The 13,989-nt window shown below is 43.3% G+C and overlaps 1 protein-coding gene across 1 annotated transcript in view; it reads left to right on the forward strand.

Moving 5' to 3' along the window:
• Positions 1-2,745, forward strand: part of NRG4 (neuregulin 4) — a gene marked incomplete at both ends in the record, with an annotated part of 29,838 nt that extends 27,093 nt beyond the window's left edge. The window contains one exon of the mRNA XM_080691667.1: positions 2,658-2,745. Within this exon, the coding sequence (XP_080547793.1) occupies positions 2,658-2,745 (88 nt within the window). The remainder of the gene's footprint in view (positions 1-2,657) is intronic.
• Positions 2,746-13,989: the final 11,244 nt, after the last annotated feature.

A 13,989-nucleotide genomic window follows, 5' to 3' on the forward strand; every position in this document is an offset into this window, starting at 1 on the left:
TGAGAGAGAAAATCTCTAGTGACTTCCCTTCTTATAAGGCCACCTCCCTGCCAGGTTAGGGCCCCACCCTGCTGACGCTCTCATTTTATCTTAATTATCTCCCTAAATACCTGCCTTCAAATACATTGGGACTTAAGGCTTCAAGAGTTCTCCAAAGAAACAGAACCAGCAGGATATGAAAACTAACACACACACACACACACACACACACACACACACACACACACACACTTTAAGGAATTGACTCAAGCAATTATGGAGACTAGGGAGTCCAAAATCTATTGGGGGGGGGCAGAAGGCTAGAGACCCAGAGGAAAAACTGCTATATTGCATTTCAAGCCTGTGGGCCATTAGGCTAGAAACCTAAGGAAGAGCTAGTGTTACAGTTTAAGTCCAGAGGATGTTAGCAGACAGAATTCTTTCTTACGCAAAGGGAGGTCAGTCTTATTAAGGCCTTCTCTTCCTCCTCCCCCTCCTCCTCCTCCCCCCCCTCCTCCTCTTCCTTCTTCCTCCTTCTTTCTCCTTCTTTCTTCTTCTTGCTTCTTCTTCTTCTTCTTCTTGGAACCCAGGAGCATTCTACCTCTGAGCTATAGCCTCCAGCCCTATTTTTTATTCCTTATTTTGAAATAGGCTCTCACTGAGTTGCAAAGGGCCTCACTAAGTAGCTGAGGCTGTCCTTGAACTGTGATCCTCCTGTCTCAGCCTCCCAAAGCTGGAATTATAAGTGTGTGTCACCAACGCCCAGCCCCACTGACATTTTGAAAGGCAATCTGCTTTACTCAAAATCAAATTTTAAATGTACATCTGTAGCCCAGGAAGCTAAGAGAGGAGGTTTGCAGGTTTGAGGCCAACCTTAGCAACTTAACAAGACACTCAGCAGTTTAGTGAGAACTTGTTTCAAAGTAGAAAATAAAAAGGACTGGGGGTATACCTCCAGAGGTAGAGTTACCCTGGTTTGATCCCTAGTACCACAAACAAACTAAATAGTAAATAAACAAATATTCATCTCATCCAAAAAGACACCTTCATAGAACCATCAAGAAAAATGTCTGATCAAATATCTGGGTTATCACAACTCAGCTGACTTGACACATAAAATTAATCACAGTATGAATAAGAAAATTAAGGACCAATTTTATTAACTTAGATGTAAAAGATTAAAGATTAATAAACCATATTCAGCAATGTGGTTATTTTTTTTATTTGTTTGTTTATACCCATTGAACAGATGGCTATTATGGTTATGCACCAATGCATCAGATTTTAAACCTACCAGAAAAGTTCTCTGATGATCTTGAATTTATTCTAGAAATGCAAAGTTAACATAACATTAAAAAATTAACAACCAAGTGTGGTGGTACATGTCTGTAATCCCAGTTGCTCAGGACAGTCACAAGTTCAAGAACAGCTTGGGCAACTTAGTGAGGCCCTGATTTAAAAAAAAAAAATGAAAGAAAGAAGGACACAATGGGACACACCTGTAATCTCAGTATTTGGAAAGCTGAGACAGGAGGATGACAAATTCAAGGCCAATCTCAGCAACTAATTAAGACCCTCTTTCAAAATAAAATAAAAAATAAGCTGGGCATGGTGGCGCACGCTTGTAATCCCAGCATTTGGGAGGCTGAGACCTGGAGGATCGCGGTTCGCGGACAGCCTCAGCTACTTAGTGAGGCCCTCTGAACTCAGTGAGACCCAGTTTCAAAATAAAGAATAAAAAATAGGGCAGGGGCTGAGGCTTGGGGGTCAAATGCCCTTGGGTTCCATCCCCAGACCCACAAAAAAAGAAGAAAAATAAAATAAAAAATAAAAAGGAATGGGGATATAATTCACAGGTAAACTGTCCCGGAGTTCAATCCCCAGTACAAAGAAAGAAAGAAGAAAAAAAAGAAAGAAAAGAAAAAGACTGGGGATGTAATTCAGTGGGAAAGTGCTCAGCTAACATGCACAAGGCCTTGGGTTGAATCCCCAGTTCAGCGCATGCGTACACATACACACACACAAACACACACGCGCGCACACACACACGCGCGCACACACACGCACACACACACACGCACACACAATGTATTTCATTTTATTCATAGATTAAAAGAAAATCTTTCAACCTTCTTAATAAAAACTTACTAAACTTGTAAGGAAACGTGGCTACAAAAAGCCTGAAGCAAGCAGCACGTGTAGATATTTAACATGCAGCAGAGACCGTGTCTGGAGAGCAGTGGAGAAATAACAGAATTTTCAATAAATGGTGTTGGCACTCCTGCTTGTCATGTAGAAGAAAGTGAACCTGAGTGTGCTTTCCAGTAAGCCTCACAGTCAGCTAAGAGAGCTTAAAGATGTATATTTGAAAGACTAACTGAAACCGGTTAGAAGCACATCTAAAGAGAATTCCTCATTTCCCGAGCTAGAGTAGCCGTGCTGTCATAAAGGAACAAGGATACAGGGCATCAACAGCATCTGACCCCTCACAGATGGCCTCCTGCGCTGGTGCATCTGCCAAATAGGGCAGCATCGTTTGAGGCCGCCCTGTGGATTTCAGATAGGAGAGGAAAGAAAACGAGCCTCCAGACTTCAGGTTCAAGCGTGCGTGCTAGCTCTCCTGATGCTTTCCAGTCGCCCACTTCCCACTTGTATGTTTCTCTCCTCTTTACTGTCAGGAAGGGCCACCCTCAGAGGGCCAGCTCAGTCCAGGATGATATCAACCTGGCAGAGACAAGCAGTGCAAGTCTCCATCACAGTGAGTAAACTTAAAATGAATGGTTATTTTGAAATCTTAGATGAGATTTTTGTTGTGTTCCGTGTAAGGTTTTGGATTCTGACCTACCTTAAAAGGTTGACCCTCAGCTGGGCATTGTAGCACACACCTGTAATTCCAGTACTTGGAAGGCTGAGACAGGAAGATAGGAGAATCCACAGGTTCAAGGATGGCAACTTAGTGAGACCCTATTTCAAAATAAAAAATAAAAGAGTGCTGGGCGTGTAGCTCAGAGGTAGAATTCCCCCAGGTTCAATCCCCAGTACCAAAACAACAACAACGACAAAAGGTTGACTCCAAGAGTTTTTCCATGGATTTGGGGCTTAGCACCATTTTTCACATGAAGATAAATTTCTTATTAGCAGTATGACACAGGTTTTTTCCAAAGAAAACAAGGTTATCTTGACATGAAATTACGTTGCTAGCTGTAATATGCTACACAGATATGAAGGGACTGGTTTCATCAAGTTTTCTGAAGTGAGCCGGTATATGAGGAGAAGGAGTTTTATCTGTATGGATAAGCAAATCATTTGGAAACTAGTAGGAGAAGTTAACATTTTAAAATTATTTTGAGATGTCTGCATTTGGTTAGAATAGCGCACATTGTTGGATTCACTTCCTTTTACTTGAAACAATAAAAAATAGACATGAAGCAGTGGTTTTCAAAACACTGATCTCAGGCAACAAAGGCCTGTGACCCTGAGAGCTGGAAAACAAGCCAGGGAGGCGATGATCTCCTTAGATCACGGACGAGAAAGCTTCAGGCCTGAGCTTGTAGATGCCCTGAGTTGAGAAGGCAAACTGAGAGTTCCTGATGGGATTGGAGGTGCCTAGTATCCACACAGGCCAGGAAAGGGTCCTGTTCTCACTGGTGAGACTGAAAATCTCACAATTCATGGGGCACTAGGGAGACTTAAAAAAAAAGTCAAATCCAAAATAAGCAGAAGATATGACATAAAGGCTAGTGTAAGAATCAATAGAATTAGAAGCAAAAGAACAGTAGAAAATCAGTAAACCAGTATAGCCACAAGGTGGTTCTTTGAGATCAATGCAGTTCATAAATCTCTAGGCATGCTGATTAGGGGAAAAAAGACATAAATGAAAGATATCAAGAATAAGTCAAGCCGGGCGCGGTGGTGCACGCTTGTAATCCCAGCATTCAGGAGGATGAGACCCGGAGGATCACAGTTCGCGGACAGCCTCAGCTACTTAGTGAGGCCCTCTGCAACTCAGTGAGACCCGGTTTCAAAATAAAGAATAAAAAATAAGGTAGGGGTTGTAGCTCAGAGGTCGAATGTCCCTGGGTTCCATCCCCAGACCCGCAAAAAAAAAAAAAAAAAAAAATCAAAAGCCAGTGTGGTGGTGCACACCTGTAATCCAGTAGTTGGGAGGGTGAATCAGGAGGATCACAGGTTCGAGATCAGCCTCAGCAATGTAGTGAGACGCTCCGTGACCTAGGAAGATGCAGCAACTTAGCAAGACCCTGTTTTCAAGTGAAAAATAAAATAGGGCTGCGGGCATCACTCAGAGTTACAGTTTCTTTGAGTTCAGTCCCCAGTACCACAAGGGTAGGGGGAGTCAATCCAGGCATAGTGGTGCACACCTATAATCTCAGTACTCAGGCAGCTGAAAAAGGGGATCACAGGTTGGAGACCAGCCCCAGCAGTGCAGTGAGGCTCTCAGCAACCTAGTGAGAGATGGTTTCAAAACAAAAAAACAAGGTCTGCAGCATAGCTCAAAGATAGAATGCCTACATTCAATCCCCAGTACCAAGCACACACACACAAAAGGAGTAAGTCAAGTGACATTTCTACCATTAATACAAATATTAAAAGGATTAGGAAAAATTTGGAACAAATTCTGGGAGATTAAAGATTGCAGAATAGAGGAAGACTGTGTGTATATTTCAGTTGCTTCAAGACTTGAAACTCAACCAGCAGGAAGATTGCTTCTTGGGAAGAGAAGAAAAGCAAGCCAGGCGTGGCGCACGCTTGTAATCCCAGCGCTTGGGAGGCTGAGACAGGAGGATCGCACAGGCTCCAAGCCAGCTCAGCTACTTAGTGAGGCTCTCAGCAACTTAGTGAGACCCTGTTTACAAATAAAGTGCAAAATAGGTCTGGGAGTATAGCCTGGAGGTAGAAAGCCCCTGGGTTCCATTCCCAGTACCACCAAAAAAGAACAAAAAAAAAGAGAGAAGAAAAGCAGTCAATGCAGTCAGAACTCAACAGAAAACAGGCAGAATGTGGTGGAATTGGATGCAGCACAGAGAGAGAGGACTGATCAGAACTCCCATGTCTCACCTGGTGAGCAGAGTGCAGGCGGCACCATCTTGCCGAGCCAGCGGGGACTGGAGGCTGCCAGGACCAGTGGCTCTCAGAGACCAGCTGGAACAAGAAAGCAGAATCCTGTTGTGCAGTGACTGCAGAAGACTGTCATCAAAAGCAATCTCACTTTTCTCTCCAAGTCAATACCTCGAGACTCTACTCCCCAGATCACGTAGCAAGATTTCCCAGCAAAATCCTATAGCTGGAGGTGAACTTGGACAGAGGAATGCCAGGACCATCCTGCAGACTCCAGTGGCTACATCCCATCTTGTCAAGACCACTACGAATCTATGGATCAACTAGACAAATTGTCCATTGAAATCTGTGGCTACAGCTGAGCTCATTTCTACCTGAAGGGGCCCGAGTGCTTCTCATTAAAACCATGAGTCCACAAAGCATCCCAGTGGGAGCGTGCATGGCTGCAGGGATTGTGCGACAACAGACCGACCACAGGATCTGTGAGTTTGCAAATCATCCCTGTGGAGGTGGGGGCAGAGGCAATAGTCAGACACAGCAGAGACATGAGTTACAAGACAGTCCCTAGGGACATTTGGGTGGGAGGGACCTAGCGTAGGAAGTTGGTTATGCCCCTGCAGGATCGCTAACAATGACCACAGGACCACCAGCAGTCCTGTCTGTGGGTTAAAGTAACCCAGCCAACCGTGCTGCAGGCTCAGAAGGCTATAAATTCACACCTGGTGGTGCTTGGCCACTACAAGCACCAAGGCCAGACCCAACAAGGTCTCGCATGATTGTAGCCACCCAGAGCAACAGCTAAATAACTGAGCCACCCCAGCCCCAGACTCAGAACAGAGACTGGGCCCTGAAGACAGGAAGGCCTTGACCAAGTGTGATGAGACATTTGTGATGAAAGTCAATTTGGAGTCTCAAATGACAGTTCATTGCAGAGGCTAGGATATGCGGAGTATTACTTTATATTTAGGTTGTGAAAATCATAGCATAAAAGCATATTTAATCTATTTTAGGGGCAGGTATTCTACTTCCAAGCTATGCTTCCAGCCCATATTCTTTTATTTTGAAACTGGGTCTAAGTTGCTGAGGCCGTTCTTGAATCTGCAATCCTTCTGTCTCAAGCTCCCAAGTACTGAGATTACAGGTGTGCTCCACTATGCCCAGCTAAGGTATTTTATAACTTAAATCATATTCGTGGACGGCCTTTCACCAAGAGTGTCCTCCTGTCACTGCACCATGAAGCTGCATTTCACTTATCAGCCACACTTGAGAGGTTTGTTCACGTTTGCCTTTTGTGCTCTGGGAATGTAAACCTCGGGCAGTCTCTTCAGCTCTCCTGAGGAAACCCCAGAGCCTGACATCCCAGCCTACAATGATACTGTCGTTCATTCCCCTATTTAATAATACCCTCGTGCCAAAAACACAACTTTTTCTTTTGTGTGTGTGTGTGGTCCTGGGAATTTGACCCAGGGACCTTCTACCTCCAAGTGACACCCGGCCCTAGTTTATTCTTTCATTTTCTAACAGGGCTACACTAGGTTCAAGAGAGCCTTACAGGTTGCAGAGGCTGGCTGTGGACCTGCGGTCCTCTTGTCTCAGCCTCCCAAGTACTGGGATTACAAGCGTGCCTCGCCATACCTGGCTATACCACTCTTCAGATGCAAAGAAATCAGAGAAATTATATAATCCTGAACCTCACGTGTGTGTGCCAGGCACTGTGGTTGATATTTTAAACATGGCAACTCATATGCATCTTAGGAACTGTATGAGATCGGCAATACTGTTGTCAATCTATAGTGAGAAAGCAGAGTCTGGAGGGTTGAGCTCAAGGTCACACATCTGAAGGGTGGAAGAATGAGAATTTGGACCCAGTGAGCCTGGCTCCCACACTCGTGTTTTCTGTGGTGCCCTTAAGTTTTCATAGGTTTAGGTGGAGGTTCGGGGCTTCCTGGCCAGCGGGACTTCTGTCCATGTGAAATAGCCGGGTTCGCCACAGGCGTGTCAGTCCTTGTGTTTGACACTTGTCTGGCTGCATTGCCCCTGCTGTTGTCTTTGCTGTTAGTGACCACCCCACCATTCTTCCCCTCAACCAGCCCGTTCTAGTTTTATTACTTCAAAAGATCACTCTGGTTGTTGCAACTCTGGGTAACAGAAAATAAGTAGAAAGGAAAGGCAGGAGTGGGGAACTGTGTGAGCTGAGACTGGGAGACGCTCATGAAACTGTTCTTGTTCTGAGGAGTGCTACAGGCCAGGCTGCTGGGAATTGTGGGTGCTCTGGGTTAGTTCACCCCGGCTCTTCATATCACACACAGAAGCGTGAGCTCCGTATGTGAGTTAAGAGTCGTGCCTAGGTGGGTCTGCACGTGACCGAAACCCAAGGCAGAGGAGACGTCTCATTCCTTGATTATTCTCCATAGGTCATGAAGAAAACTAAAGGACCGTCCAAGTGAACTACACCATTGCTTTTATTTTACAGAGGCAGAAAATGAAACACCATAAGGTAAAAACTTAATCCTTTTTTAAGTATAAGACTTGGTCAAGTGTGACCTCAGGAGGCCGCCTGCTGTGTGAGAGGCGCACGCCTTCCCTGCGCGTGCAGGCAGCGGGTGTGACACCGCAGTGGCGAGAACGGGCGCTCCCGCCAGCCGGTGTGTGGAGCACTCGAGGAGAACTTCTCACAACTCGAGAGAGGCCCTTAGCAATGCATGGAGACCTTAGAAAAAGACAAAAGCCCTTTCAGTGCAAGGAGTGGCTGGTTTAGGGTGAAATAAAACAAAACCAAACAAGCAAACCTACCTCACATGTGCTATGAGGAGCTGTCTAGGAAGCCACGAGTGCTGATGAAAAGCTGAAGGACACCTCAGCCCTGACTACAGCACTGAAGGCTCTTACTTAGAGTTTATATTAATGAGAGTGGCTTCTACCAAAAGCATTTGATTTTAGGGATCTGTATCTCAAATGAAGAAACATAAACCTAAAAGTTTAAGGCTGGAACAGATGGACTAATTCTTAAGGCAAATACCTTAAAAAAATTAGGATTGTTATTCCTACTACAGAGGCCACTAAGTTCCGACCTGTTTTCCTTATAAGGCTTATAGTTTTTAGTTATGGTGATTTTGCAGAATGCCAAATTTTCATCTTTTTAGGGGTGACAAAGAAATGTTAGATCTAAAAAGGTAGGTGTTTTGACAACCAGGAGCCTGGGGCTGGGAGTTGAGGCAGAAGAGCAAGCACTGGCCAGACTTAGAGCCCGGCCCTCCTGCAAGGCTGCGGTGCACTTTGGCTCTCCCATGCAGCCGTGCTCCACGTAGGCCATGGGAATTTTCTTCTTCCTTTCCATATTGGATGCCTTCATCTCTTTTAGTTGCCTAATTCCTCTGGCTAAGGCCAGGTCTTCTATTGAATAGAGTGGTAGAAGTGAGCATCCCTGTCTTTTTGCTCATTTTAGAGGAAATACTTTCAGCCTTTCTCCATTGGTTATGATTCACACTCAGATTTTTGAGTATGGGTTGTATTTTATTATGTTGAGGTAGTTTCCACCTCCTAATCAGAAATGAGTGTTGAACTTTATCAAATGCCTTTCCTACATCAGTTGAAATAAGGTATCACACACACACACCTTCCTGCTAATGTGTGTTCTGTTGCTGTTTTATGTTGGAACCATTCTTGCATTCTAAGAATCAGTCCCACTGGGGTCATGGTGTAGAATCCTTATACTCCTGGATTCAGTTTGTTAGTATTTTAACTGAGGATTTTATTTTATTTTATTTTATTTATTATTATTTTTTTGTGGTACTGGGGTTTCTGGAAGCCCTTCGGGCTATACTCCCAGACCCATTTTATATTTTTTATTTGGAAACAGGGTCTCTGGCTTCGAATCAGCGCAATCCTCCTGTCTCCGCCTCCCAAGCATGGGGATTACAAGCCTGCGCCACCACGCCCAGCTAACTGAGGATTTTATATCATTGCTCATATGTCTATACAGTAGTTCCCCTGTATCCACAGGGGATATCTTTCAAGACCCCCAGTAGATGCTTGAACTGTAGATAGTATCAAACTGTATATACGAGGCTTTTTCATATACAGTCATGTACCACATTAATGATGTTCTGGTCAACAATAGACTGTACAGTCTCATAAGATTATAAGATACATAGCTGTCTTAAAGAATACTCTGTTTTGTGCAATGATGAAATCATCTAAAGTTTAATTTTTGAATTAAGCACAGTAAGAGATTAACAACAGGGCTGGGGTTACAGCTCAGGAGAGCATTTGCCTTGCCTGTCAGAGACCCCTGGGTTTGATCACCACCACCAAAATAAATTAATAATAATAACGTAGAGCAATTAGAATATAACAAAATTGCTTTTTGTTATAAAATAGCATTACTACTCTTGTACTTTGAAGCTAGTAAGTAAAGTGCTACTTGAACACAAGCACTGGTGTATTTGCTGTTGGGCGGGGTAATGGTGTCCGGTAGACATAGTTGGTGTCCCACGGGTCCCATATGCTATTTGCCTATCTTCATGCTTGTTTCTGCTTTCAATTGTTTTACCTTCAAGTTTGCCCATTTTTTTCTTATCCCTGTTAAAACCTGCTACTGGAGCCCTGAAGTGACGATTTCTGTTACTGTGCTTTAATAATTCCTTTATTTTTTAATTTTTTTTGGTGGTACTGGGGTTCCTGGAAGCCCTTCTACCTCCGGGCTACACTCCCAGACCTATTTTTACATTTTTATTTGGAAACAGGGTCTCCTAAGCCAGCGCGCGCGGCTGGCTTCGAACCTGCGCGATCCTCCTGTCTCTGCCTCCCAAGCGTGGGGATTACAAGCGTGCGCCACCACGCCTGCAATAATTCCTTTATTCACTGACTTCATTCGTCTTTCACCTTCCTGACTTCCAGTTCTTTGTTCATGTTTCCCTTCAGCTCTTTGGGAATAGCTGAAGTCTTTATCTAGCAAGTTCAATCCCTGGGTTTTATTAGGGACAGTGATTTTATCTTGACTCTGAATGGGGCTCATTTCCTTGTTCTTTGTATGCTTTGTCATTTTCTTGGTTGAAAATCGGGCACTTCAGATTCTCCCCTTCAAGGTATGCTGGTTGTTTTGTTTCTTCTTTTGTGGTACTGGGAATTGAACGTAGGGGCATTCTACTTCTGAGCTACACCTGCAGCCCTATTTTATTCTTTATTTTGAAGTCTCACAAGTTGCTGAGGCTGGTTGTGAATCCTGTCTCAGCCTCCCAAGTACTGGGCTTACAAGCACACACCACCATGCCTGCTTGTTTTTTGACTTTCAAAGGCTTTTAACCACTTTTTAAAAATTTTCCAAACTTTACAAAAGCTGTCCTTTTTCTTGTGTGATTATCCCATTCCCTACTCCTTTTCTTAGATTCAGCTATTCTCGTTCTCCCAGTCTTTACCGATGGGCTCTGTGCTGGGACAGTACTCCAGCATGGACCAGACAGAGGTGAAAGCTCAGGGTCTTGGCGAGCGTCTCCCTGGCGCATGTGCACTGTAACCCCGCCCCTCACCCACATTTCCCAAAGCCTCATCCCGGCCTTTCCTCTGGGTCTTCCCTCTCCGTCCATAAACCCTTGCCTCGGGCATCTGAGGATTCTTGCAGTTTACAACAGTGCCCATTTTCAAGTGAGGCAAAATAGAGACAAGTTCCTGTGTCAGTCCTTCAGTTACTACCCGGGGAGGTTAGAGAATGCACAGTAACTTGCAAATAAGCGCAGTTCTGTCTTTTCTCATTTATGCATGCAAGCCAGGCTTCTGATGTGTCAGGAATGAGCCTGTTACTGTACCGGAGGTGTGAACAAAAATGAGTAAACCACCACGAAACCTTATCATTTTCAGCGTGGTTTTCTGATTGGGCATTCTCTTGCTCACTATGAACCTTTTTTCCAGAGCATCAACAAAGTTGATTAAGACAGATACTTCTTGTTTCTCTTGGGGAACGAGAGCTTCAAGCTTCCTAATTCATCTCATGAGACTCTGAACAGACTATGTTTACGTAAATTATGGTAATTGAATTTTACTAGAAAAATGCTAAGATAATGGAAAGTTTCTCTATAATCTGATCATTTGCATTTTAAACCAACATTAATCCAGTTTGCCTTTTATTGCTGCATATGATGAGTTACTATAGAAAACTTATAAAACACTCCATACACTCTTGGTACCAAAACACTAAAAGACATTTAACATTTATTGGTTTCTGCCAGCCAATGTTTTCTACTCTACAGCAGCATGTTCTGGTGACCTGCCTTCAGCAGTGGCACAAGCCAGAACTGAAATATATACACCAAAAATGCCATGTTTTACCCTCCAGAGGATCCATATTAGAATAAGTTTCTAGCAACATGTTCTATAGATATTAATTTAACAAAAACAATATTACAAATACTATTATCTTAGCATTTATATTAAGCCTACTCATACTTAAGTTTCTATAATTGAAAATCATATAATTCATCTGAAATCTTATGATCTCCCATCGAAAGGATTTGGAGTTTTATATTCCTGTTAAAACTGAATTTATGGCAGTGCTAATCTGGGTCAGAATGTATGGGTATAAAAATGAGAAAAGCAGTTATTTTCCTTAAAAATGTCTGCGGATTGCATAGGAAGTTCTTGATTTGTAGTTCTTCTCTATTGTACTTCTTTGCATGTTCATTTCCCTAAATATGTAGTATACACCAGAGGCAAATCTTTTGCTAGGGCATAAGTAAAAATTGAGAAACCATGGTAGTGAAGCAACTACCGGATCTCCCCATTATATCATTCTAGAGGGCATAATTTCTAGGTCTTAATTCCAAGGCTCACCTCCTCTTTTCTTTAGATTTTAAAGGTCTTCATCCTATTTGAACTAAAAGAAATGGAAATATATCCCTTCTACAAAAAAAACTACATCTCCAGAAATGGTTTTGCTTTGAAGTATATACACAAATCAGTGTCTTTATTTTTTATTATTATTATTTTTTTGGTGGTACTGGGTTGGAACCCAGAGGCTTTCTACCTCTGACCTATTTTATATTTTATTTGGAAACAGGGTCTCACTGAGTTGCTGAGAGCCTAAGTAGCTGAGGCTGGCTTCGAACCTGTGCGATCCTCCTGTCTCAGCCTCCCAAGCGCAGGGATTACAAGTGTGCGCCACCACGCCCGGCAATCAGTGTCTTTAAATGTCTTGATTAAACCACTGTATCATCTCACCTTGACCTGAGAGGACAGCTTGGCATGGAGGACACTGAGCCTTATTTTCTCTTCAGATTTGATCACTTCTGCAGTTTCACAAGTGACCCATCGTTGGGTGGTATTCTTGAAGATTTGGTTTTAGCTCAAGTACTCCTTTTTTCTTTTCTTTGTGGTGCTGGGGATTGAACCAAGGGACATTCTACCCCCAAGCTATACCCACCCTATTTTTTTTCTTATTTGGAAACAGGGTCTCTCCAAGTGGCTTCTAACCTTTGATCCTCTTGTCTCAGCCTCCCAAGTACTGGGAGGCTGCACCCAGCTAATTACTCCTTTAATGCTTGCTTTTGTTTAAAACAAGCCTTTTAAAAATTAGAGTAAAAGCCGGGCGTGGTGGCACACGCTTATAATCCCCGCACTTGGGAGACAGAGACAGGAGGACCGCGCAGGTTCAAAGCCAGCCGCGCTCGCTGGCTTAGGAGACCCTGTCTCCAAATAAAAAAGTAAAAATAGGTCTGGGAGTGTAGCCCGGAGGTAGAAGGGCTTCCAGGAACCCCAGTACCACCAAAAAAAAATATATATATATATATAGAGAGAGAGTAAATTAGTTATACAGCTTTAACTTTGGTTAAATTATTTCCACATAATTTTAAGGCCTCTGAGAAGCAGGAAGGGTGATTTTTGTTATCAGTACTACTCTTGTTTCTATTGGGTCATTTTCTATGCTTTTCTACTTTGCACTAAGGCTATAACCATGTAAATAAATGTTTCATGTTCCGTAATGAGCCCCAAAGGGTCGGCTATTAGAAGGAACTCCATAATGTCAAAAATTTAGAAAGCTATCCTGTGGCAGTGTCCTTTGAATAGTAGAAAACTTTTATATAGCCTGGCATGATGGCACAGGCCTGTTATCCCAGTACTTGGGAGGCTGAGATAGAAGGATCACAGGTTCAAAGCCAGTCTCAACAACCTAGTAAGGCCTTCCACAACTTAGTGAGACCTTGTTTCAAAATAATAAAATAGGGCTGGGAGTATAGCTTAGAGGTAGAATGTCCCTGGAGTTCAATCCCCATCAGCTGCCCCCCACCAAATTTTGAGTATCAATTTTTAAAAAATATCCATTTAAGCCGGGTGTGGTGGTGCACGCTTGTAATCCCAGCATTCAGTAGGCTGAGACTAGAGGATTGCGGTTCATGGCCAGCCTCAGCTACTTAGGCCCTTTGAAACTCAGTGAGACCCTGTTTAAAAAAAAGACTAAAATATAGGGCGGAGGGTGTAGCTTGGACATACAATGGCCCTGGGTTCCTTATTCAGCACTGCAAAAAAGAAAATTCCATTTAATTCTCAGACGTATGTGCTATAAAAGCATATTCAAGGACTAGACTTTTGAGGTACTAATTGGTTATCTGTACCAATGCCAAATAATAGAAAAGTTAATAGCAAAACACATGGATAAAGTACAGATTAAAAGTTCTCACAGCTGGGCGTGGTGGCGCACACTTGTAATCCTTGCGCTTGGGAGGCGGAGACAGGAGGATCGGGCTGGTTCGAAGCCAGCTGGCTTAAGAGACCCTGTTTCCAAATAAAAATAGGTCTGGGAGTGTAGCCCGGAGGTAGAAGGGCTTCCAGGAACCCCAGTACCACCAAAAAAAAAAAAAAAAAAAAAAAGTTCTCACAAACTTGAACACTCCTCAGGAACTAAGATTTTTAAATACTCATAAAAGGAAACTTTTAAAAGTATTT

The sequence above is a fragment of the Muscardinus avellanarius genome (assembly GCF_963383645.1).
Source record: "Muscardinus avellanarius genome assembly, chromosome: 3".
NCBI lineage: Eukaryota > Metazoa > Chordata > Mammalia > Rodentia > Gliridae > Muscardinus > Muscardinus avellanarius.